Raw genomic sequence first — 27,381 nt, 5'->3', positions numbered from 1 at the left:
GAAGGAATACTCAGCTATCTCCCTTTTCCAAAACCTGTCAATTTGGGCTTGTAATTAGGAGCCCAACATGTTCTAGTGACACCTAGTTCGAACACATCTCCAAAGTGAGATGACATGACATGACAGTCAGAACCACCACTGTGATAAACTATGTCAGACTTTGACACAAGTGTCCCAAAATGGATACATACTGTACCGAGGCAAGTGTCAAAGTAGCGGGGGGGGGGGGGGGGGGGGGATGAGGGAAAAGTATAAAGTTTCATCTCATCCTCGTCTGCGTCTTGGTGTCCTCTAAAGAATGACACTGTGTTTTTATGATGAGGTCATCACCTTATTAGCATACAACATCTGACAAGGGGGGAATATAAAATAAGATAAGTTCTGCAGAAAGGGACGATGAGGTTACACCTAGAAAAAAAAGTTCTTCACAAGGATTAGAAATATGTCAGAAAATCAACTTTTCTTATAACCAAATTCTCATTTTATCTGCTGTGAAGGAAGATGCTGCTCAAAATTGAAATCCGCATTGTTATTTCTTGTCAGTTTCTGACACAGAATACAAAACAGAAACACAGACGTCTAGGAGCGCAAAAACACAATCATATCTAAATATACACGTTCAGACGGTGACACATTTGCAGGAAACACTCCCCGAACGAAGGACACGTGAACACTTTCGCAGAAACACTCGAAGGCATAAAATAAGTCGACGCATAACTTTCACAGGAACACAAGCATCTCAAAAACAGTACTGTCCCACACACTTGCACATGTATCAATGAAAACACAAACGGCTACTGCAGCATGGAACTGCTCACGTTCAACACCCATTTACAGTCACAAAAACACAGGATCACAAACCCATGCCCACACAGTCGTACTATAAAGAGGGGTCCCTCCAAGCAGTTACATTTGGCAGCCAAATGTGCCATCAGTGGCATGAGTGTGTGCTGATAAGCCAATCTTCTACAATCTCCCACTACTATGGAACAGGGGAGGCACAAAATCAATGGGACACACCACTCATATTAAGCTTGTGTTGTGAACGCTGACGGCTATTAGAGTTTTAGGCTATAGGATTGTGTGTGTCCAGGTGTGTGCGTCTGAATCTATGTTCATTCCTGGGTGCATGTTCGTCTATGTATGTGTGTGTGTGTGTGTGTGTGTGCGTGAATAAGAGAGAGGGAGAGAGAGAGAGAGAGAGAGAGAGAGGTAAAATGATCGCGTAACGATTTTAAAGCAGGCAGCTGTCTGCTGAGTGCCAGTCAGTCACCAACCCTGCTGGTTCATTTGACTGCTGTCACACATACGCATACATACTGTGCTCCCCATCCATGTGTGTGTGTGTGTTTTGTATGAGAAACTGTATGTTTTTAAGAGAGTGTGTGTGTATGAATACCTATATTGGAATAAGGTTGTGCACATTAGTTTATTCATGTGTCTATTTGGAAGAAGGAGCCGGCTAAATGCTCCGTGTCTGGCTCCTGAAACACGTTCTTTACTAACAGCCTCATCATCATAATGCTAAATTCCCGTTATCTTTGTTTCTAAAACACAATCACTCACTCACAAGCTGTCTCTCTATGTGACATGTTGATTGTAAACTTACACCATGGTGTCTTTTTAAGACCAGCTCAGTTTAATTGCCTCTGGCTTTTGAAGACGGAATAGATTGATGGAGATGTTCTTCTTCGCTCTCTCTCTTTTACCCCTCCCTCTCTCCATATATTAATATCTAATTCTCACCATCCTTCTTTATTTTTTTTCCCCCTTTCTCTCTCGTTGTGGTGAGTCTTCCCTACCTCTCACCATTAATTCTCTCCCAACCGTCTCTCCTTAGTGCCAGCTCATGTATGAGACCCTGCTCATCTCAATAGTGTCAGGCAGAGGGCAAGGTGGGCCCACTATTGCTGCCAAAACCCTTGGGTCTATTTGCACAGAGTGAGCGAGAGAGAAATATAGATGAGGGAGAGATAGAGACAAAGAGAAATTAGATGGCGTCTAATGAAATGTAGAGAAGGTTCTTTCCATCACATGTCTTCAACTTTTCCCAACCACATAGGATCACTTGGTTGGAAAATGGGCCACAGAACATGTTCAACACTGTCATTTAGCACAGACCTTAATCAAGCTAAATTATTTGAGAAACATCTTAATACAGGAATGGCCAAACGTATGCTACAGAGGCCAGATATCTAAACCCTATATATGCAGCAAGCCCAAACAACTCTGGATTCTACATTTCCCATAATGCATATCAATAGCATCCGTCATTTATGGACCTCGAAACACAGTCGTGCCAGAAAAGGTTTGAAAAACAAAAAAAGGCGATGAGCTCCATATAGCTTTTCAATAGTGACATACATTAGCTGCGATCTGCACCCCACTCAAGGCTTTGTTCAGTGCTGCCAGCCGGAGAGTGCTGCCCTGTGGATACAGGCTGAAATAGAGTGGGCATGGACAGACTGAAGGCTAAAGAGAGAGGAGGGGAGGGAGGAACGCAAGACATGGAGACAGACTGAAATGGGCAAAAGGAACAATGTTAAAGTGATAAGCGATGTGAGCCATGGTTGACAATTTGAGCTCAAATTGTTGAATGTTGAAATTCGACTTCAAATTTGACAAAGCGATCTCAAACTTCAAGTCTTGTGTAATCGCAAAAACAATTTCCATGTGGGTGCATTTTTATTATCCCTGCCACCATGGAACTGCACCTGATAATGTGTTATTTTGACATTCATGGAAAACGTGTCATTGAAGTGGTTTCGGCTTTGGACAGAGTACCAAAATAATGAATACTTTTTGTGTGTGAAGAAAGTAAAAGAGGAATGGGTGGAATGATTTTGTGTGTCCGTAAATATCCCTGCTGCCGTGCGTGCATGTGAGCATGCAGATACTATGCATGCCCACGTTGCTGCACAGCGCAGATATGCATGCCAAGCATGACATTGGGCTGCTAATGACAAACACATGGCCGCTGATCTCTATATTCCATTTTCTCTTCTCCTCCTCTCTCTCTTCATCCATCTCCCTCTGTGTGTCTCTCTCCTCCACTGTGGCAGGTCTCTTCCTGCCCTCCATCACATCCGTGTCTCCCCTTTCTTCCTCTCCATCTCATTTTCCCTCCATACTCAATGCCACACTTCATTTTCTCAGCCTCTTCCCTCTTTCTTCGCAGAACTCATTATCAATTTTTTTCTTCATTCACATTCCCACCTTGACACTTACTTTTCAAAGTTTGAAAAAGTTGCCCTGCACCCCCCCCCCCCCCCCCTCTCCCCCCCTCTCCCCCGTATTCAAACACAGAATGTCACAGTACTGCAGTACAACTGTGATCTGACTTGCTGCACAATTAACCAGATTGCCCGCCCCTTTATTATGCATTACTTTTCACTCTGTCATCTGGCAAAGTTTTTTGATGTCTCTAGTCGTTGCAGTCATCCATCGATAATGTCGGTCCGCTCCTAATTAAATTACTTTGTCTTCATCTGCTCCCTTTGCTCCATGACAGAGAGATGAAGTACTAGCAGAGGGCTAACCAGCTGTTTTCTCGGTGCTCCCTTTTCCGGCGGCCTAGTATCTTAATTAATTAAGATACTTTCTGTTAATGTGGTTGTGGTTGTTATGAAAAGAGGCAACTTTGATGAACATACTCTCGCATGTTCTCTCGGGTGCCGGAACACGCAGACATAAAGGCAACACACCACGAGCCACCCGCCTGCTCAGAAACAATTTCTGTAATGTGTGCGTGCCCACCCACACACTCTCCCACACCAACAGCAAGACCGAGGAGAGATGTTCACATGTTTGATGCTCTGCTTTGCCACTGTCACTTTTGTCTGTGTGTCATGCCTGTCACCGGCTGCTCGTCCAAAATCACACTGTGTCTCCATTACTCAGTCTCAGATCTCATGTCTGTCCTTCTGTACTCTCTTACACATTTACTCTTCTTCATTTCCTGTTTTGTTCCCGTTGTTGCTCTATCTTGCTCACTTCGGGCAGAGTCAGGCAGCGACTGGTTACAGTAATCATCACACACACACACACAGATATATGACCACGTAGGCCATTGCAAGTAAACTTAATATTCTGTGAAAAAAAAAAAAGAATTATTAGGAGAAATTTAGGAGATACAAACTTGGATATTCTTTGCAATTGAAGTGGTAAATTTGCACGAAAATTGCCTTTGTCGAGGAACCATACATTCACTTTGCAATGTTGGATCAACTTCATCACACAGTGATCAAGCCATCTCTAAGGTCACACCAGCCGACGGTAAAATTGTAGTGCATGTGTACTGTGTGTATGTCTACACATTCATTCCCCAGGAGCGATGGACAACCCTGACTTGTCCAGTCAGGTGAGCTTTGATCAAATATCTTTGAAAGAAAACAACAACAGGAAGGAGTCAACTTGACAGCCTAAGAAGAGCTGAACAGAGGAGAGACAAGTCAGCTGAGACAGTAGAACACTGTTTGATTCAAATTCAAAGCAACCAAAGGGAGCTTTCATAACTTTACTTGTGGGCTGGTCTAATGACCCGTAGCTGAGGGTTTCTTGAACAGTGCGAACTGAGATGTGTGAGATGTGACATAAGAAAAATATCTACACGGATTGCATTAGCTGACTGGTTCAAAAGGCAGCCATTTTTTTGGCAATGGTTCCCACGGGGCATTTCCTGGTTTGATTATGTTTCACTGCCTTTGCTTAGTCAGCGCAATGCTGTTGGTACATCCCCCAAATTGCCAAGAGGACTTTTTAGTGGCTTTTGTTACGGTATGTTCATTGTTATTGGTTTTGGTGTACAATGGGCAATAACTAGCTTTGTGTGGTCCATTTGTCTGCAGCCAACAGAAACTGAACAATTGATAAAACCTGTGTGTGTGTGTGTGTGTGTGTGTGTGTGTGTGTGTGTGTGTGTGTGTGCGTGCGTGCGTGCGTGTGCATGTTTCTACACAAATATGTTTAAACGCACTCTTACGTGTGCTTGTGTGTGAAAATATGTATTGTCATAATCAGTATAGCAGTAGATTACACTGAAACACATGCTCCGACTGTGCTACCACTGCAGGGTTATCTGTGTCATCACAGATAGCTTAAACCCTGTTGTGCAAGCTTGGAGAAACTCCAGCCATGTTTTGGCCCCGGTTGGCTCCTTTTATCTCAGAAGGAGTCTCTCTCTCTCTCTCTCTCTCTCTCTCTGAATTCCATTTGGCTAGTTGTGACCTGTGAAGGGCACCGCACAGGGACATTTTCACCAGGGTGGCTTTCAGGTAGCAGATTAATCCGATTTCTAACATGCTGCTTGTTAGAAATGCCAGTTTCAGTCCCAATTCAATTGCATTATGAGGATATATTATAGGGCAGCCATAAGGGGATTGAGTTGTTCTGCACAGACACATTTTGAGACATTGCAGAATGGGTTGATAAATTGCTAAGTTACATCATCAATACCAGTGAATTTCCCCGGTGTGAAAAAAATGGATTGGATTTTTCTACACTTTCTCTGTTCATTAAAGGATCTTCGATCTGTCTTACAGTGGCTGCCATTAATTAATCAAAGTTATTTTGTATTCATCCATTCACTGTTTAAAACATCAAACTAATTGTGAAAAGGCCCATGATCAGGCACGATCAAGGCACGATTTTCAACTTGCTTTTGTTGACCAACAGTCCAAAACTTCAGGTTATACATTTAAAATGATATGAAATAATGAGAAAACACAGAGTTCTCACATTTAGGAAGTTAGTCCAGTGAAATTTTGTTTTTTTTGGTTGATTACACAACACAAATGGTGCAAACTAAGCAATAAACCAGCAGCATCTGATTTGGACAGAATACATGATATAGAAAACATGTTTTTTTCATCCCTTCACTGAATGCTCAAAGTAGACTTGCAATTTACTATAAAGCAAGGAGTTTCTGTCTGTCTTTGGACATATCCTTTGCATATCTCAAGCATCGTTCATCCGATCTACACATTAAATATTCATAAACTTTGAAAAAACAAGTGACGGCATTCTCTGCAACAGCGGGGGGGGGAAGCTCAGTGCTCTGCGAACTGAGTCGAGCGTGTCGTCTGCAGTAGGCCATTACAGACTGAGGCTCATTGACTGCAGCCACAAAATGCATCTCGACGGAAAATTTGCAGTGTTCTGGGGCCAGAAGATGTGTTTCATGTGTTTCAGGCGGGAATAAAGTCTTTGTAACATGAGGCAACATGTCACAAGAGTCACGGAATTTGGCTGCAGGTATTCTCTGGCGGCAATTCACTGCTAAAGGTTTGACTATCCCCAACTTTTAGTTTGGCCGCTCTCTGCTGCAGATTCAATCCGCCTCCCACAACTTCCCATGGATATTGCATGGCAGCTCGTCGTTGGCTGCAATTCACCGCTGCTTGGTGTGTTTTCAGCATTAAAACCGAACTCTTTTTCACTTCCCTGGACTCAGCGAGCGCTGAGTCATTCTCGACGGTTGCGCTTCCTATCCCCTGACCAGTAATCACTGCACTAGTGATTGAAATAAGCACACACAAACAAATCGATGCTCTTAGTGTATATTATCTAGAAAGCAACCTATTATCAACAGTACTCTCAAAATGTTGTCAGCTTCAATGGGGTAAAATCTAGGTGTCAGTGCTCCCCTAGTTTTAGCCTCTTGTAATTCCAATGCTTTGTTCTCTACGTCGTCTTCTTGGATTGTACTTATTCTCCATCCTTTGTCCCAATCTCTATCTCCTGCTCTTTTGCTCTGTTACTTTCCTTTCCCCTTTTCTTCATCTCTGTCTCAAAGGTGGTTTCTTTGACCTTCTCTGCTCCCCTGTTCTCTCCCCTCTCCTCCTCCCGCTCCTCCTCTCCTCCCCGAACATCTGTGTGTGTGACAGGTGAGAGAACTGTGACAGTCCCCCGACGCTCCTCCCCTCCCATTTCTCCTCCCATTTTGCGTGCCTTTTCCTACGCTTCTGTTCGCTCACAATCACTCTCTCACCTCCCATCCCCCCACTGCCAGCCTCCTCCACCTCCACTTTATTCTGTCAACCTCTTCTCGCTTCTCCCCTTTCTCCCTCAGGCTTTCACCTTTCACTGCACCTCTGTTCTTTCTTTATATATATATATATATCACTCTTCACCCCACTTCTAACCTCTGTCAAGCTGCCCCTCCTCACCTCTCACCGCTCATCTGTTCCTCTTTTTCCAGCCGTATTCCTTCCTCTCCAATCTATGACAGCATCACTTTTTTGGCCGCTTCTTTGTTTTGTTCCCCCACATCCTTTATTCGTGTCCCTTGTTCCTCCTCTGAACTCCACATTGAGCTCTGTAGCCCACAGCTCTTTTCTCATTGCTTTTTTTCGTCCGTCTTTCAAAATGCTTGCCATCACTTTTATGATCTTTGGAACCTTTTCGTCTCTACACTTCTCAATCTATCTGTCTCTTTGTCATTCCGATCTGTTACTTCTAATAAGCCTGTAACCCTAACATGCCTTCTACCCCATCCGTCCTCTTCAACCCCTTTTTCCTCAACCATTACTCTGTCCTTTCATAAACCCCTTAAAGCCATGTTCAGACCGACAGAAGCACTTTTTCAAAAAAGCAGTCTCCTCATGCATGTTGGTGAGATAGCGGGGTCAGGCTCCGTCAAAGAAAGACAGAGTAATAAAGTGGAACCTGGCTGAACTTTTGATAGAAAACAATGCAACAGCATCCAGCATTGCACAGAGCTGGTCAATCAAATAGTATGTACTTTTTGTATATTACATTGGAACGCGATTGCCGTAATTCTAATGTTTAGAGCTTGTCGAGACGGAAGATGATTGTTGCCCGAATACCTTTCCAGAGTTGTAAAATCTTTTCACCTGATTTTATGAATTGTTTTGCATCTGAAAAGTCTTCAAACTCGAAGGTGTATGGACGTACTCTAACTGGCGTTGATTGGACTGAATGATGTCACTGTCTCACCTTTTCTCACATCAATCCATACATCCATACTGTAACAGTTTGTTTACAAGACAACATGGAAGAAGATCTAGATGCAAACTTAGGCCAGAACGGGAACTATACTGGAAAGAATGGTGGCAAACAGGCTTTCAGGCAGCAGGATCAAACATAGGCAGCATGTAATTAACAAACTAACAGGACACGGCAGGCACACGATGCAGGCAGGTACAGGTAAAGATGCACATACAGGGAGTCTGGAACCTAAAGGCATGCATTCACAATCTGGCAGAGAGCCAGTGTTAGAGGGCAGATACGTATACAGAGTGTGGCTCTTCAGGAATGAAAGGCAGGTGTGCAGGACTCGGGTGACTGGGACTGGTGGGAGAATCCGGCGGTGAATGGAAGATTTGGAAAGTTCTCAAGCATTGCAGGGGCCCCAGAGGGGAAGTGAAGTGTGAAGTGGCTGAGGTGTAAAACAGGCACACAAAATGTCTGGTCATGATGTCGCATACTAATGCAGCCTCTTGCGTGTTTTACCTGCAGTGCAAATTTCAGTGCTTTAAGTTTGGTCACTTTTGCTGTAGCACTGCAGGGTAGACAATATTGGATATTTAAAATGTGACTTCTATCAACCAGTAGCGACCAATTAAGTGGCCTTGAACATTGTGCAAAAATGTTGCCAGCTGCTTTCTTTGTGGTTCTTATCACTAGTTTGTACTCTGTCATGGTTTCCGCCGGGGGATTGCAAACCTGGCATAACTTTTGAGAGTGTCCGATCGAGGAGAGAGCATGTGTGAGAATGAGTATGAAGATAGCAGTAACGTTACAGCAATGAACGTAGCAGTGTAGTGCATGTATCATTTATTTGTAGGTCAATAAATGCTACAACTCCCCAAGACCCATGAGGAGACCCAAGCTAAGTTTCCGTGTCTTGTTTGTCAGCCGGCTGATGATGAAAGTGAAGGAGGTTAGCCCTGCAGTTAGCAACAACTCTGGCGCACTTGAAGTGGACTGACCTTCAAAGTATACCAGTTCAAGCACTGTGAATGTGAAGCAGGAGATTGGATGAAGAACAGCACACCAGGTCAGCCGGCCCTGGATGAATCCATTTTTGAAGAAATACAAGACAATTTTGCTTCTTGTATTTGACACCAGAATATGTATGTCAATAGAGCGTTTGAGGATGTATGCAGAAATGTAGCCACACATCTTAGCTTAACTTTCAGAGAAACAGACACGAACATATTTTAGCAGAATTCCCACCTCTACAATGTACCACTATTAATCAGGAATTTTCATTACCGTACATTGCACATATATTCTAACTGTTCCTCTCTCACTTCCTTATATTGTCCTGAACGCTACCCATAACTTTTTTAATCTTTGCCATCTGTTCTATGTCATTTGAACCCACTTGCAGTCTCATTCTCCGTTGATGTTTCCCCCTTTCCAGTGTTGAATGGGTTCAGTTTATCTCTTTCTCCCAAGTTACTCATCCTTTTCCCTCTGCTGCATTCATCCTCCCCTCTTCACTTTTGGCCTCATCTATCACCTTCTTTACCATAACTACATTGCTCCCTTTTTGCTGTCCTTTTTTCATCCCATCCGCATGCTATCTACCAGAGCCATAAAAGCCTCTTTCATCACTCCCTCTTCTCCACACCTCATCCATCTCTGTTACTCGCCCTCGTTTCCATTTTTCTGCTTTCTCCCTTCGCTTGTCACCACCTCAACACACAGCTTCTCGTCATTCTCTTTGACTCCCCATCCTCGATCTTGTTCATAGCGTCACACTGCCTTGGTCATTGTCCACTCAGCCTGCTTTCTTAATCTTTATTTTCTGTTTACTGTCTGTTTATGATCACTATCACCTCGCCTCTCCCAAGCTCAATGCCTTACCCCTCCATCCCCTCCGACTCTCCCCCTTCTGATAGTGTTTTGTCCCCCCAAGGGAATGGCTTTGCTGCAACGGGTTTTTTGAGGTATTGACGTTTCCACTGATACGGGCCTGGTTATCTGTCAAGGCCGGGGCTGGAGTGTAATGACTCTGTAATTGGATAAGATATAGGATTTTTGCCAGGGGGGGATACATCGCAAACTGCCTCGCTCTCCATTTTATCATATGACTATCATCGTTCATGCCTCCTCCACTATACTTGGTGCTCCCCCCACTCCTTTGTACTTTCTTGGTCTTGCTATCTCTCTTTTCTAACTTTGTCCATATGGTTATGTTTTTTTCTCTCTCATTGTCATTTTAAAATCAGTCATTCTCCTTCACTTGTGCTTTCAGCCTGTCACTTTCTTATCTGTATTTGTGTCCTTTTCGAAAATTCCATCACAGAGAATCAGAGAAGACGGCCGTGACATGGCCAAGTGGCAGTCCACCACCCACTCTTCCCGATAATCATTTCACAGTTGCATTCTGTCACAAGCTCGGCTGATACATTTTTGGTGCTTTGCGTGTGTGTGTGTGTGTGTGTAGGTGCGAGTGTGCGTGAGTATGTGCACTCGTCTCTCGTTTTATGTACTCTAATGCACTCGGCATGCATTTTTCTTGTATTTCTCACACTGGTTTGACTGCTCTCACAGTAGCCCACATACCACGTTGGCATCATGCCTCTGTTGCTTTACTCTTACTTTCTAATGGCAGACGACATCAGGTTAGTGGAATCTGTCCAGCATTTTACTTTCTTTTCTGTCTAGCAGTTTTCTTGCTCTTTTTGTTTCCGCAACATTTAATATAAGGGTCATTTAACCTGTGAGGTTCAGGGGAGTTTGGCCCCTGCCTCAGGTAGACACCTGGGGGTGTGATAGGGGGCAACTTTTGGAGGACTCTCTGTCTGGCAATGAGGGCAGAGCCATGAGGTTTGAGGCTTGCACAAAGACGCAGAGAGGATTACGGTACAAACACAGTCATCTATTCCAACAGTCAAAACTGTAGCCATGGTAAAATAATAATAAAACGCTCTCCTTTAATGCTTAGTCATTTTCTAAACTATGTGCAAAAGGGTAAAGAGGAGGTTATCTAATTTCACTCAACATTAAAGTATTTCCACCTACTTTTATTGTCCATGTTTGAGACTTATGGGAAAATAAATGTTGCATGTTCCACCACAGTTAAATACCACTTAATTCTGCTCGGCACTCAAGGATGCACATATTGAACCAAAGCTTAACAAATGGAGATAACTATATATATATATCTTTTTTTTTAAATATCTTCCCCATTCCAGTTTTACCCTGTGTACGTTCTTTGTGCTTAATAGATATCAGTAACAGATTAAATACGTAATCATCAGCAATCTGCTCATATTCAAATCGTGGATTTCATTCTTAGCCAGTTGAGGTGTCTGCTGTGACAGCGACAGGTAAATAACTAGAAGATACTGAAGAAGAGTTTGTCCACTATTCCAGTTTCAGTCTTGAAACAAATGTCTGGGGCTGCTCTCTGCTGGACACTGACCATTAATAATAGGAAAGACTAGAACTGTAACTCCACATTCTCTTTGTAAAATGTCATTTTGGCGGAACCATGCTGCTCCTCTGCCAGTCTTGGACTCCAGAGCTTGTTTTCCTTGCTAATAAGATATATTGAAGTAAAAAAACAGTTCCCACTCTCTGCTACTTTTTATTTAATCATACCAGGGCCAAGCCATTTTACTTCACAGACTGACAGATACTGTTATAAGTACATCAGATATCTGTAGACAAACTGACTTCCCACCCATTATGTCACTAACTCTGCAGGTGCTGGTGGTTGGTCTCCTCTGGACAGTGACCATTACCAGTGGCTACAGGTGGACCTTGGTTCCAGGAAGCAAGTGAGCGCCATAGCGACACAGGGTCGCTACAGCAGCTCTGATTGGACAACGCGGTACCGTCTCCTCTACAGCGACACAGGAAGGAACTGGAAACCATATCACCAAGACGGCAACATTTGGGTGAGTGAAAAAGAAGTGTTGGTGCCTGCATGCGTAGATGCGTAGGTGTGTAGGTGCGCACAATGGCCAGAGGTTATCAGATAACAGTAGGACCATCAAAGGCAGAGCTCTATGGGTTTACATTGTTGGGTAATACTTGTATATAACCATATCCAAAGGTATTATTTAAGTTGATTTAACTACATTGTTATTTCCACTACTATTATTTTTTTATTGTTACAATATGTATCACTCAAGATGCATGTGGTAAAAGAACTAATCAAAAGGGAAATACTTTTTTATGATCGAAGAGGATATTAAATGACACTTAGAATGTGAAGGCTTCCTTTTCACCCCTGCGTAACCCAGAGAAGAAACCTTTTTGTCAATAGATTAGCTCTGTTTTTACCAAACGTAATATCAACCACAGCCGTTATTCAAGCACAGATTGGTTCTGGATGGAAAAATGCAGAGAGAACAACATTTGGAAATGAGCCATTAGGAGTTTATTCCTTGACATTGATGTGATCTCTGTGGCTTTATTGTGTACCTTATGTCTCTTATTCCAAATCAACAGACCTCTGTCACAGCACTTAGCAAGCACTCGATTTAGGCATCATTGATCATTAGCTGATGGGTTAAAAGCCCACACTGTTCGCTGTTGGTGAAGAGCTACAGGTGATAACAGATGGGCTTTCAGCAAGAGCAGAGAGGAAGAGAAGAATAGCCCTGTCATGAATAATGTTGATACACCAAGCTAGTCAGCATTCATTTAAATCCTGGAAGTAAAGGGGAGGGCCTGTTTGCTTTTTAATCTCCACCGGTGGAGACAGGATGTGTATTTCTTTCCCCCAGTCCACCTGATTCTTATCCGCTAGAAGACCGTAAGGTATTCACTTTGCTTTAATGGTCAAGGACGACACACATTAATTAACATCAAAATTATGTACATTTTGTAAAGATGTAAAGATTTATCAAAAAGGTATTAATCAAAAGGAGATCTTGTAAAATAAGCATCTACGTTAGTGTGACGGGGCCTTAGGGGGAAATGGGAGGGAACCAACAACGCCAGCTGGAGAATTACACCCCAGGAAATATAAGCTTAAGATATTGTTTTGAGAATTGAAAAGGCACACAGATTGTGTTACTGATATGAAACAGATGTGTTTCGTAGAATGAAGCAAAGGTTTTATTTAAGGAATCAAAAATAATCAAATTTGCAGGGACTGGAGCTGCGGGACAGGAAAAATATTAATGGACGAAAGAAAATGACTGGTACCCAATAAGGGATTGAAAAAAATGATTTATTACATGTTAAGCTAAAAAGTCTGTGCTAAAAACTCTAAAACTATCACAAATGTTAATATTCTAAAATGTCCTATCCAACATAAACCGAGCAAAATGGTGGGATTTAAGTTGAGGCCACTGGTTGGAGAGGCAGACTACACTGAGGAGTGCCCAGGGGTGCTACGGTAACACACCTCAGGCACAATACAGCCATCCTCACAACAGAAATGGTGCAGTCTACACTCGTAGACCAGTGTTTGTACATGCATGTATAAGGGGTAGGGATCTCACCATGGGTGCCTAGCCTCCCAACAATGGCACTCTACTTCACCTAAAGAAAAAGGGAACTAGTACCAAAAAGAATCAACACAAATAAGCAAACTAACCCAAATGGTTTAACAGTGTAAATTAAACAAAACGTCAAAGCAAAACAGACGCAAGCAGCAGGTGAACCTACACATGAAAAACGAAGATTAACAGGGCTCACCATGCTGCAAAATAATGCAATTTAATGTTGTGACTGCAAACTACCTCATATATGGGGCATTAACATATGCTTCACTAATCGAAAGGCAGGACAACAATGGGGTTTCCAAAACAATTTCCAGCCAAAATCTCAGTCCAGAGGTAAAATAGGCGGCTGTATTTCACAAAGGTTGGCATGCTAACTAATCACATAAAAGAGATAACTGTAACACAAAATATCACGAGCCACCACAGAGACAGAGGACAGGGGCCAAAAAAGAATGAGGCCATGCCAATAGGTGCATTTTATAAGCTGGACCTGATTATGGAATTGTTGGGGGGAGGACCCAGCCTGAGGGCTGCGTTCACAACACATTCACTACTGGGGGTGCATTCCCCACCACATTAGGAGGAAAAAGCTTTGAAAACACATGGAATAAACAGAAGCTGACCCTGTTGACCGCTGTTTCTGAAAGTTCACTACACATCGGATGCTTATTAAGTAATGAATCCGATAAGGGAAATTGAATTTTCCAAAATGCCTAAAATAATTGGAAACAAAAGCCAAGCAGTTACACATATTCAGAAGAAGCATGTTTACTTATCTGGGGTAAACTTTCCTTATTAAATAGAATTGGAGCCCAATGCGTACCCTCTCGGCTGCCACACTGACGCACCATATGGTCTGATCACGACATGAACATCCTACAGCCGAATGTTTTAACACAAGCAAATCATTGATGCAGCTTGTTAATTGTTAATGACACATAAGAAAGTGTTTCCTGACAGACTTAATTCTGAGCAGAGTATCTTTTAACTGGCTCTTTTCCTGAAACGCTGCTATGCAACTCAAGCTTTTCTACCTCTCCTGACAAGGCAGGAAAACACTGGTCAACTAATGTGTTGACAGTGAGCATGTCCTCTCATCCTAAGGTATAAAGCCTCAATAAAGATTCACGTGCACCATCACACTTTCCGTATGAAAAGATCCGAAACATGAAGAATCTTGTTTACCAGCCACCGAGTTAAAATCTCTAGTGGGTGAGTTTTTATTTTTCATGTCTGCATTTTTTTTTCGTCGGTATTAAGCTGCATTCAGCCCCAAATAGCTTCATCATTATTCTCTCTTTTAGTACTGTTAGGACTGGATGCGGTGACAAATATGGATCATTTACAGTTGAAAGTAAATTAAGCTGTTGTTTTTGTGTGCAGCATCATAATTGTTTGCCGATTATTTATTCAGAAGTGTTTTCCTTCTGCCATTAACCCTGATTCATTGCCTCTAATATTTCTGCAAATACTCCAAAACACATTAATCCTGGATGTATTTGTAACTAAAGACGATGTGTTTTTCTGTTTTGCCTCAATGTTTGACATATATATTGCTTTTTTATTTATTGCCAGTGTAATTCAAAATATTGCTTGTGTAAACAAATACAGAGCCAATAATTGTAAGCTGGGCATATACCATCAATAACCCCCAGTGCAGTAACAAGCAAATCTGGAGCCATTTGTTTCTCTCTGTCTCTTGTCTTATTTAGAAGAGGCTTTGGGTTTGCAGCAATCTACATGAGTACACACACACACACACACATGCTTAAAACTAAAGATTACACCTTTTTTTATGTAAATGTGTCTGTTTGTGTGAAACTGGCGATCATTTTGGAGCCATCAGCCCTATTGATCACAGGGACGAGTTGGGATGATAGGGCGCTTAAGCCAACTTAATGTTCCAGACACACACACACACACACACACACACATACACGTACACGTACACACTGCTACCATCAGGCCGTGTTTCAAGCCATTCAATCACATTCGGCTCAATCCCATTCACCGCTGGATGAGGTTCACACAGCGATCCCCAGAGAGAAAACCACCTGTCCTGCAGTCTTATGCATGAAGGTTCTATTCGGGCACATTTTGCCACCGATCACCGCCTGCCGTTACTCCACACTGATGACTTAACTCTTTCACTGCCAAACTGAAGGGGCAAATTTCAGTCAATGCAACAGTGTTGATGATAGCTGAATTGCTGTGACTGTGAGTCACTGGGGAGGAGGGTTGGTAAAGGCCTGGCATCTGCAGTGTTGCTTTTGTGAAATATAATGTTTTAATGTCTCTCTAACGCACTACTGAGGAGTCACAATGACATTGATAAATCACTGCGATAATTAAAACTGGTCGAACAGAGGACACCGCTAAGAGACTGTCAATACTTGCAAACTTGAATTAATCAGTTACACAACAATCATACTTGGGGGAGCAATCGTTGGCTGTAATGAAAGATGCATACAATAAATGCAGAGTCAAGGTTTGAACAAGTTTGCTGTCGTGTAATGTGGTCCACAGTATGTTGTTTGTATCTTGTGTTTTACCAGGACGCACATACACACTAGAACAGTAGTGACGTGGTGCACAGTCCTGCCTGCTACAGAGTTTGGTGATAGTATCTAGCAGTAATGTGCCTAAAAAGAAGAGGCTGAGAAGCAAATGCAAAAAAATCAGGGTTTTGATCTCTCAGAAAGAGGATGTACAGAATGCATTTAATATGTTAGTTAGACCTTAATGATACATACAATATGGTTTATACGTTGGCAATGGATGGCAATATATGACAATTTTAAAAAGATCAATTGATTTGCTTACTTACATATCCTCTAAAAATCTTCACTCGTAAAATAGTTGGAAAAAGTACAGGACATGCATTTTAGAAATTTGCACTTCTCAGTGACGGGTTACAATTTGTCTGATGTTTGTCTTGGAAACCTTTTAAGTGATCATCTTGTCTTGTTTAAGTGTCAGACTTTGATCCACAATTACAGCTTCATCATTTAATGTGTCTCCGTGGGAACATAAAAAGCTAAATGTGGTGTGTAGTGAATTATGTGGAAGCACAGGACAACAAAAAAAACATGCTCTGTCTGACTGCACATTAAAATGCAATTAACTTAACAAACTAACAAACATTTGAAGTCACGTTTTCCTCCCACACACTTGTTTACCATAACTCTTGTTCAGATAATGCCAGCAGGCCCTGTCAGAATGTTTATTAATGTGGATGAGAAGCTTGTAGCTGCCAGCACCCCAGGTCAGTTGACAGTAATGTATGTATCCAATAAACTAGCACAGTTCGTACCGCAAATCTTAAGCTGATACAGGATCAAACAGGGACACGTTAATCATGGTTTCTCACTGGACCAATGAAAAATGCTATATGTGATTTTTGGTTTTAGTACTATACTTAACCATTATGCGATCTATTCCATAATGCATTACGTTAACGTCTCTTCTTAGACGCTACAATTGCGTGTGACAGCACAAGGTTAGAGGTTGCATTCAAATGATGCAGCTTGTGTGTGTCTTTGTTGGTGTTTGGGGTTAGATGCTTCCTTAGATTATACCGGATAGGAGAAATAGTGCATCATATACAGATGACTGTGCTTCAAACAAGGTTTCTTCACCTGTAAATAGTGTGTATGTATGTTACTAATATTCACCAAGATATCTGGACACTTAATAGCAGTTACCTCAGCAGTTACCGTAAAATACTGCAGTGGGGGAAAACACAAGACATAAGACATTTTTCTGTAAATCTGCAGCATAGAGAAACTGGGATCTTTGAGATTAACAGTGGCATAGGACCCATATATTTTTATAAGCCTATGTGCTTGGAGACACATTACAGACCTTGTTATCGTGTCAACTGGCTTGGTAGTCTTTTTGGTCCCTGCTAAAAAAACAAAAATAAAACAAATCTTGGCCTACAGTCTAACAGAAGAACAAAATCAAATGTGATTAAATATATAGAATATATGATGACTTATATACTTTTTAAAAGTACACATATATAAGGCATAAACGTTGTTTAATGTATTTATAAGTGCTGTTTAGGTGCAAAGACAAACTACCATCTCGTGGCTTTTGTAAGACCCAATAGCTGGTGCTTGTGCAATTTTAGCATGAATTACAGACATTGGCAATGTCCTTTTTTGAAATAGACACTTAGCTTCGTCATCCCTACGTATTCTTGGGAAGACCGCTGTGTTGAGAAGGACCAAATGCCTCACTCATAAATTACTATTCAGCTGACGAATCTGTGGCCTGTTAAATGTCAGCTTGTAATTGAATGATCGGGAGGGGTGCTCCGGATCTCAGCAGGAGTGTGACTGCGCTGTAGTTTCACTTTGTATTTACTATGCTCCGTTTGCGTTTTTATTTTATTATTTAATTCATCACACGATGATATTTTTACGCTTCACTTATGATGAGTCTGGCTTTGACCATTTTCCTTGTGAAGCCTCTCAACCAAAGGCATATTGGTGTGAGTGGGAGAGAGAGAATGAAGTGTTGGCTTCGCTCTGATAGTATCAGGGCTATAGGAGAGGTGGGGGATATTATGTAGAGACAAATATTTGACTAATTTCTGGTCTAATTGTAGCTGTGCAATCTAGCAGCAACCACATTCAGTGCAACAGCTGTTAAGAAAAGCCTCAGATGTTTGAATATTGATAGCCTTTCATTAAGTCATCTAGAAATCATTTCAAACTGCCCAATATTCCACCCAAACCTACTGGTCTAAGTGGTGCTTCACATCAATGGCACTAATTGCTGTGGCAAGAGAAACAAACAGCCATTGTTGATCTGTCGAAGTATTCTCGAATGCGTATTTCCTCACTTATTTTTAAGTGTTCTGGAGATAGGCATCCATTAGTGTTCTGGAGATAGGCATCCATTACTAAATGTTATTTCAAAGATGCACACTACATTAAACCATGCAAATTTTTTTTACTTAAGCCAGTGACGCTATGCAATGAGTCAAGTCAGAAATGGAGATGATCTATAGCTACAGCCCAAACAGCAACTGGTACCAGCTGATAGGAGGGATTGGGGAGGGGATCAAAGGAGATTATTTACAGCAGAGGAAATGAGGTGAACTCATTTGATATTAATGCAAGATCTTTAAGAGGTTTAGCATTCTGTTTGATGTGTGTATTAATAGATATTATCCTCTTGTTTTGATCCTGATCTGATCCTTCAGATTGACCACATCAATTGCTTTAAAAAAAGGCAACTAGGCAGCACCCACATGCATGAAAAAAGATGTTCATGCACACACAAGGAACTGCAGTCAACTGCTAAAAGGAATTGTTACATCCAGAATTAAAGTCCAAAATATTTCACTTTCATCAGACCACAGAGAAACGCATTGCTCGCAGTCATGAATATGACTTTTGCGGCTTTTTTTTTTTCATCTACATTGATATAAAGTCTCCTCTAACTTTCGGCTCTATATCTTGATCCGCTGCTGTGACTTCACAGGACTTGAACGTCAGCCTCTTTAATGTCACTTCACTCCATTCCAGATAAGAGTTGTATGGAAATTAAAAATTGCTGAGTGTGAATAATGAGGATGATGAATTGAATCAGATAGAGAGGACACTTCCCAGTGAGTCATGGAAGTGTCCTGTGGTACAACTTGAGCGGCTGCTATAAAAATGTAATAGTACTGTCATGAATATGAACATTGTACTTTTGCGACGGTGGACAAGACATGGCACTGAAAAGTCTATAAAATGACACCTTTCCCATTTTATAGCAACAGTGCACAGGTGGTGCCGTTATAATCACTTCTTTTATTTGTATTATTTTGTCCACTAGACTGTTGACGGTGAGTGGCATCTGTGTGCCTCATTTTGCTAAATAGAACTTCCCTCTTTCAAAATGGTTCTCGTGTGTCCTACAACTAACGTCAAAGCTCTGGGTGAGTTGGCGGTGTGTTGCCAAAGGGGGAGTCGAACATGAATGAGTGAATAGGCTGGCCCACTCAAACATCATGTCAAAACACACACACACACACACACTCACAAATAAGGAGTCGTTAGCAGGCGCAGACGCATGCACACACACCGCAACGTAGCGCCGTGTGGTGAGTGAGGTTTCACAGCAGAGCCATGGAGGCAGACTTCACTCCATCAGTGTTGGTCCCTGGTGAGCAGAGGGGAGAGAGGGTGCCAAATGTTCACAGCCTGAGTAATGGGCTCTTAAAGCTCTATTCTTTCCCTCTGTGTGTGTGTGTGTGTGTGTGTGTGTGTGTGTGTGTGTGTGTCTCCCTGTCTGACTCTCTGTACAATTTAATTCAGTGCAAAAGATAATTTTGTGAAGTTAGATGGGGGACAAAATACTGACGATGGTATATTGCTTAGACATTTCATTTTTTTTGACAGAGGCCTTTGTTTCGTTTAGTTACTCCACAGTAATTAATTATCCTAAATGGAAGTGTAAAGAAAAGTATTGACATGGAATTTTTTTGGAAGTGTTCCTCATTTTTCAGCTAATAATGTATGTGAAGCAAATGAAAGGATCACAGTTCCCTTTGTCACCAGCTCTTCGGGAGCTCCTTTTAGCAGGTGGAAGCAAGTTAATGAGAAACTGAACTGAATAGCAATGCTTTGGCACATGACTGCAACGGACACAAAGGGTTGTAATAATGTCCCAGCTCCAGATAGAACATTGGAAACACCTTGCTAGCACAAATAAAAGCATGTATTAAAGTGTTTGATGCAAATCATCAAAAAGTGCACAGAGCAAACGATGGTCATACAATAGAATTGTTATAATGAAACATGCAGATGGTGCTGTTCAGTCCAAGCTCAGTGGGTTTTTCTCAGACAGCATTGAAGAGTGTTGGGGGAGTAATGTAGAAATGAGGAGAAGAAACAGGAAAACCGGAGACATGATGTGAACTCTCCACTGGGATAGGCAGCATGATATCAGCCATATCAAAAGCTAATATATGCATATAAATGCCCATAATACAACAGTAATTAGAAGAAATTACATGTTTCAGAATTATGCCTTTATTAATAGCAACAAACTAGACTCTCAAAAAAGGATGAAGCGCAGGTCAAGTTCCTTATTCAGCCCGACTGGAACTGTCGACCCAGATCAAAAGTCCATTTAGCTTCTGCCTGCAGCAGAAGTTGGTTGCGGTCCCCACCCCTAGTGGGAGGCTTGATTGACTGTGTAGCCTAGAAATGTTATTCTGTGAGCAAGTGTCAATAAGTGTTTAGCCAGAGGAGATGAAGAATCTCTCCCACTGAGGCAGCTTTTTGTGTTCAATAAGTCCCGTTTGCTGTATTTTACCGACATAGTTTTGAAGCAAGTGACATTAATAATGATAAGCCCACCTTGGGAGGCACAATCAGATATTTAAGTTAGAATGTTTTCCACTTTTGGGATTCATAAACGGCTTTAGTTTGTTGGAAAGAGGGCAGACGAAGCTTGTCTAATGGGTGTTGAAGTGCTATTTTGTCGTGGTAGACAAGAATTGATCACAGCAGTCTCTGAGGTATGAAATTTGCAACACATCACAGTAGCTCTACTAAAAGCTGTTGTTCTTAAATATGCCTGGGTTGTATTCACTCACAGTCTCATGCGACTTGTGTCTCTTCACTTGTTGATGAAAACAAAAGATTATTCTATTCTACTTTAAAATGTTTTAATGATTCGGGACTTGCATTTATCATTACTACAGTTTGTCCGGTCTTGGCAGGGTAGAGGCCCATACCCACGCAAACACAACCATCCACAGGGATTCACAGAAACACAAATTTCTCTATGGCCCTTCTGTTTTGTCCTGTACACTTGTCGATAAAAACAAAAGACCAGACCAGGCCTGACTGATTTCCCCTGCCTCTGTTAGGAAGGAGCACACACACACCCATGCACACACAATGGCCCTTACTCTGGGCTGGTCGAACAAAGCGTCCAGCAGCAACAAGAAAACGTCAGAAAATAGCTTTCACTTGTTGTTTCTCAGTATCTGGAGATCTGTTCCCTGGAAAGGCCTGTCTCTGGCTGTCAAAACAGAGACACACAAAAACATACATACACTCACACACACGAGAGGTATTCACTGACACACACACACACACAGACACACAGGCAGTAATGACAGATGCACATTCAGGAAATGAAAAACATGAAGCCATGAGTAAGTAACTGAGGTGAAGAAAGAGGGAGAGCTGCAGAGCAAGTAGATAATGTGTGTGTGTGTATTTGTGTGTGTATGAATGCCCGGGTTTGTGTATGGGCACACGCATGCCAACATGCATGATTATCTTGTTTACATGTCGAGTGTCTGTGAGACAGAGCAGACCACAGGGGTATTTGTTGACCAGCTGTAGTAAAGTGATTGGCTTGTAGTTTCTTGAATGACAGCAGCCCTGGTGTTCCAAATGCCCAACAAGGACACTGGCTGGCTCTCAGCTTCCCTCATTATTTTTGTTTTCCAAGTTCCCTCCACTGATCTCATGGATTGCTTAAATCATGTGACAGCTCTGCCTTGTTTTGATTCTCATCCAAGGTTTTCTCCGTAACTTAGCTTATTTTGTACTTTTAAAATACAGCATGTTCATTTTAGTAAATATTTTTCGGTTTGTATATGCTAAGGATTCCCAAGTGCACCGTGTTTTTTTCATTTTTAAAGAAATATTGAAATATTATTCATTTAAAAGTAGCATGAATATACATACATTTTAGCTAAAAATTGTGGAGAGAAACACACAAATCCTTAAAAGCATGCGCACACACATACACACACATACACTGCGTGAAATCTGAAAGTTGCCTCAGGCACTTTGTGGCCTTTGTTGCCATAAATTGCCTCAGTTCTTGATTAAACGAAACGTCAAAGTGTCTAAGCTCTTAAGTTGCCGAACCCTTACACACACATTCACCGACATAAACGCACACACGTACACACGATATGAAGTGACACGCAAGCACACACAAATTCCCAATTACTCGTTGGATGCCGGTTAATGATTGGACTTTGGAGGAGAGGGAATTAAATGGTTGACTAAGCAGACTTTTGCGAGGCGTTTAGCATCCACAACTTTTTCCTCATCTTTATCCTCCTCCTCTTCCTCTCTTCCCTATCCTACCTTCTGCCCTCTGTTCTGCATAGTAATGCCTTTGAATTGAGCTGTTCATTCAGCCAAGCACAGATAAGTGCTGTATAGCGGGAGGAACACAATAGAGAAATAAAAGAAGGAAGCTGGAAATTGGGGATGGAGCTTTTGGGTTGAGCTGGAAAATGGTTTTGTTCTCTCTTCCTTTCTATCTCCTATACCTTGACGGGCAAGGATAGGAAAGTGTCAGCTGGACAAAAAGAAGTAAAGTCTTAGACACGCAGTCAGCCAAATCCTCAGTAGATATACAGTATTCAGAGTTTTTTATTATTATTTTATTTCCAACTGTGAAAGAAGCTTAAGGGTGATATCAGGTTTTAACGCAGAAAAAGTTGAAATGGCAAGGTGTGTGGGCGGTCGTGCGTATGTGTGCATATGTGCTCCATTTGTGCATGCAAATTGATACATTTGTGCTTTTTGTGCTTGAAAACCTGAGCCAGGACCACAGGCAGTTTGGAAACTGAATAATAAAGGACAAATACGCAACAGAGAGCACAGGATGTGAGGAAGGATTTAGAAGATTTGTGAGTGAGTACAGAGTGGTAGTAGCCCCAGTGGTTATTATAGGAATATTTCAGTTTTGAGAACATCTTTAACATTTTTTTTTGTCTTTGTACAGTATGTTAAAATGTGAATGTATCCTAGCTCCACTGCAGCTCTGAGGACACTACGCCTTATAGCCTTGTTTTAGGTGATGTGTCTGTTGAGCCCTTTTTGTTCACCGACCTCATCACCGGCTCTGCCTTTTCTATGTCCTCCCCCCCCCCCCCCCACCCCAGCCTTCAGTTCACGGTGGGTTGAGCAGCGAATAGGGCAGAGACCCTAGAGATATCCCAGCGTTTTAGCTGCTGCGTCACAGTTGGTCCCTCGTCCTCTAACGCAGTTTTACAGAAAGTGGCGAGGCGACTGAACATTTACTGAATGAATGGAGAGGACACTGAGACGGAGTCCATCTCTCCGGTTCTGCAGTGTTCTCCCCCTCCCTTCGTTGGGGTGAAGGAGGGAGGAATCTATCCTCCCAGGGGAAGATAGATTACCTCTCATTAGAGATCCAGGCCGTGTTACAGATACAGGCTGCGTCTGTTGTCCCCACTCACGACAGATGGAAACGGTTTCACTCCGCGTACTTCCTGGTACGACGGAGGAGTTAAGACTCATTTTGGATATCAGCATCCTAAACCAAGACTTTCTATATGCTAATCGAGCAGTTACTGGAACTGGTTCAGCGGGGTGATCTGTTCACCGCCATTGACACATACTTTCGTTTTGAGTTGGCTCTGAAACACAGGAAAATCCTTTGTTTCGCCTTCCTTAACCTATGAGTACAATAAGCTTGTCGCTGGCGCCCCGCACCTTGAGCAAGACACTTAACCCAGAACTTTAGGTCCTGTGCACCTGCAGAGACTAGAAGCTGCAGTTAAAGTATATGGAAGGGCTCCCTGCTGAGTCATGTGGAGCTGTGTGAATTTGAAGCAGGGTGCTAATAAAGAAAAGCGTGTGTTTGTGGTCTCGGTTAACCTTTCCTGGATAAATAAAGATTAAAAATGAAAGTGAGGGAAAGGCACAGAGGAGATGGAAGCACAGTTCACCTCATGTCTCTCCCCTGCCACAATAGAATTACAGTGGCTCTGAGCTTAGTGTGAACTCTTGACCATCTCCTCCTTTGCAGATAACATATCTTCAGGGGTACATATGGGTCACTGAGGAGTCGGCTCAAAGCAGACTGACTAAGCAGAGCTTTTTTCCCCCCACACTCATCCACTGCCCTGCCCACTTCATGTCTTATCTAGAATAACACATGGCTGTCTAGTGTCTTGCTCTCGTCAACCTGCAACCTGCTCGGCTTTTAATGATGCTTCCCCCCAAACGGTCCATGCCTGCTGCTTAGTGCATTTGTGTGTAGAAGAAAAGCACGGGGAACATGGTGGTGGTGTGTATGTGTTTGTTGCAGAGAGGAGGAGGAAGCATAGAAGTGAAAATAGTTGAGGGACTGTGGTGAGGTGGACTAGTGGGTGGTTAGAGGTTCTCCCCATCATGTTACAGGTCAAGTGAAGGAAGAGACACTGAGCGGGAGGAGCAGAGGAGAGGAGGAAAGAGGGAAGAAAATGAGAGTGAACGAAGGGATGTATTAAACTGTGCATTTACTTTTGACTTTGTCAGTATTCTAGGTTTCTGCTATGCTGCGAAAAAAGTGGGTTTTCTCTATTCTGTCCCTTGTTTCTATTGCGTGAACAAAAATACATACATATGTACATACTGCATTTACATGTTTGGCTACCCCTCTCTGACAAAATTGCTTCACCAAATAGGTCAGTGTAAAAACGTATCACAGCAAAGCAGAAATGAAGACAAAGTGATAATCAAATCACAACAAGAAGGAATTCCTTGAAATTAACCCCTGCCTCTGCTGACATTATTTCTAGAGAGGCACAGTTAATGTTGTTGTTTTAGTGTATCACTTCCATTACATTTCAAAAAAACTGCCAAACGTAGCCTGCTGTCCTCAAATCCAAACCACTTTATTGTTGCTTCCATCCTATTATTTGCTGACTATGGTGAATTCTTGCCATCCTGCCCCTTTAAAGATTATTTAAAGTCTTTGGATGTGATTTTACACAAGAACCAAAAAGAAAACGTTTGATCTTCGGTCTCGTAGACTTTATTGAATGTCCAGAGTTAGGTAAATATATCAAGAGACTATTCTTGAAGGCAATACAGTGTGTTGTTTTTCTAGAGGCTGAGATCTCGGAGACTGCACGAACAGAATGTGTAGAACGCAGCGCTAATATGACAGGGAACTGTAAACCTCATCAGTCACAAGCCCCTGTGGATCTTTTGGGAACCAGAAATCAGCCGAAATATGAGATGATGTGAACAGGGACTTTCTTACATCCACTTCGAACTGAATACAATATGCAATTTCCTCTTCAAATCCCCTGCAGCCAGATTGTCTTATGGGGGCGCTTATTAGATATGTAGACTCATAATTATTTTGTATGTTTTGTGAGTGTGTATCTTTAGGGCAGGATGTGGTGAATGGAACAAATACTCTTGCTCCTAGTCTCAAAGCTGCTTGTTTGACTGTAGGCTTATTGCTTTGATGTATTTAATTTAATTGTGTGTGTGTGTGTGTGTGTGTGTGTGTGTGTGTGTGTGTGTGTGTGTTTGTCTTCACAGGCCTTCTCTGGGAACTCTAACTCGGAGAGCTCAGTTCGCCACGAGCTGCAGCGGGGAATCGTGGCACGCTTCCTGAGGCTCGTCCCGCTGGACTGGAGCGAGGAGGGACGGATTGGTCTGCGCATAGAAGTTCATGGCTGCTCCTACTGTGAGTGGAGACAAACAAACACACAAACACACATACACATTCAACGAGTAACAAAAGATATTCAGCCCAATACTTGAGCAAGTATTTGTACATGATAATACTTTAGTTCCTCCAACAAGTTAACATGTAATCGATCTATTGGGCGAGCCCAATGATGGTTTGTCAGCTCCAAAAAAGAAAAACGTCAGGTACTGAAATATGCAGAGCACAGTCACAGACGGACAGACACACAGATGCACACACACTAAGACACTGTCTCTCGCTTTCTAACAAATGTATCATCCAGGGAACTGACTCTCTTGCAGCTACTTTGCTCACATCCTATTACAGGCTGCCAAATTGATTTTGATAACAAATTTCAATTAACGCTCTGCATAAATTACTGTTATAAGTGACACACGTACATCTTTCATTCCAGAGAATGCACTACACTGTGTGTGGATATGGTCGTGAGTGAGTGAGTGTGTGTGTGTGTGTGTGTGTGTGTCTGTGTGTCCGTGTCTTTGAGTGTGAACACAAGGGCATGTATTGCATTCAAGTCAGTCCTCATCCCTTTGATTATATTTCCCTTGTTTCATTTCCTTCCTATGTTAAAAGAAAAGCAAGTCAGTAATGATAAAGATGACAAGATGTGGTACTCACACAGAGAGAGAGAGGAGAGAGAGAGATGCATAACGCATGCACAGATGCACAAAACAATAAAACACAGAAATCCAGCCCACTCTAAGTTTATATCCATCACCTGTCCCCTCCAACAAAACACTCCTGCACTCACAAACAACTTTGACAGGGAAATAATTCACTTCTAATACACGTGACTGCTTTTGTGCTTAGATAAAGTCAAGTTGTTGCTTTTTCAGTCTTTAACCAGAATAGCTTCCACCCTTGTGTTCTCTAACAGTGTTAGTCTCATTGATCTTAAATTGGACAATAAAAATTGGCATTTGATTTTGGGAACATCTGCGTTGTTATTTGAAGGGATAGTTTGGATGTTTTGAAGTGGGACTGTGTGAGTTACTCATAGTCAGTTTATTGCAGACACACTCAATGTTTGCTACATTGCTTTGCTTTTATGCGATTACTCTAGTCTGCTTCTCCAAGCTGGGTGTGTGCCGATCGTCATCTACTTTAGGTAATACACTGACTATAACTTTAAATAGGGTCTCTTAGGTTCAGCATAATAATGCTGTTATGTTTTGCTTTTTGGTGACAATTAAGAAGGTAGAGAAGATATTTTTTACAGGTTTCCAAAAGTAGGGTAACACATTGAGGCAGGTAACAACCATTACATGCTTTGCTCAGATCCTTTCATAATTTATGAGCATTATTTACTTATACTTTTCCAAATACGGTATAGCATGGAAGTATGGAAGTATAACACAACACAACCAGATATATTTCTCAACTTTAGAGAAAGAAATGACGGAACAATCAATAGCTTACACAAGAGTCAAGCTGGGTGTCAAGCACC

General features: G+C 42.0%; 1 protein-coding gene across 1 annotated transcript in view; it reads left to right on the top strand.

The window, feature by feature from the left end:
• cntnap2a (contactin associated protein 2a) overlaps positions 1–27,381 on the top strand; it is a 277,910-nt gene that overhangs the window by 111,232 nt on the left and 139,297 nt on the right. Inside the window, exons 3-4 of the mRNA XM_076080696.1 lie at positions 11,683–11,876; positions 25,763–25,910. Of these exons, the coding sequence (XP_075936811.1) occupies positions 11,683–11,876; positions 25,763–25,910 (342 nt within the window). The remainder of the gene's footprint in view (positions 1–11,682; positions 11,877–25,762; positions 25,911–27,381) is intronic.

The sequence above is a fragment of the Anarhichas minor genome, unplaced genomic scaffold, assembly GCF_050575085.1.
Source record: "Anarhichas minor isolate MPS153535 unplaced genomic scaffold, ASM5057508v1 ptg000074l, whole genome shotgun sequence".
In the NCBI taxonomy this organism is placed as follows: Eukaryota; Metazoa; Chordata; class Actinopteri; order Perciformes; family Anarhichadidae; genus Anarhichas; species Anarhichas minor.
Note: the sequence above shows the minus strand (reverse complement) of the source record. Positions and strands in the feature narration are given on the sequence as shown.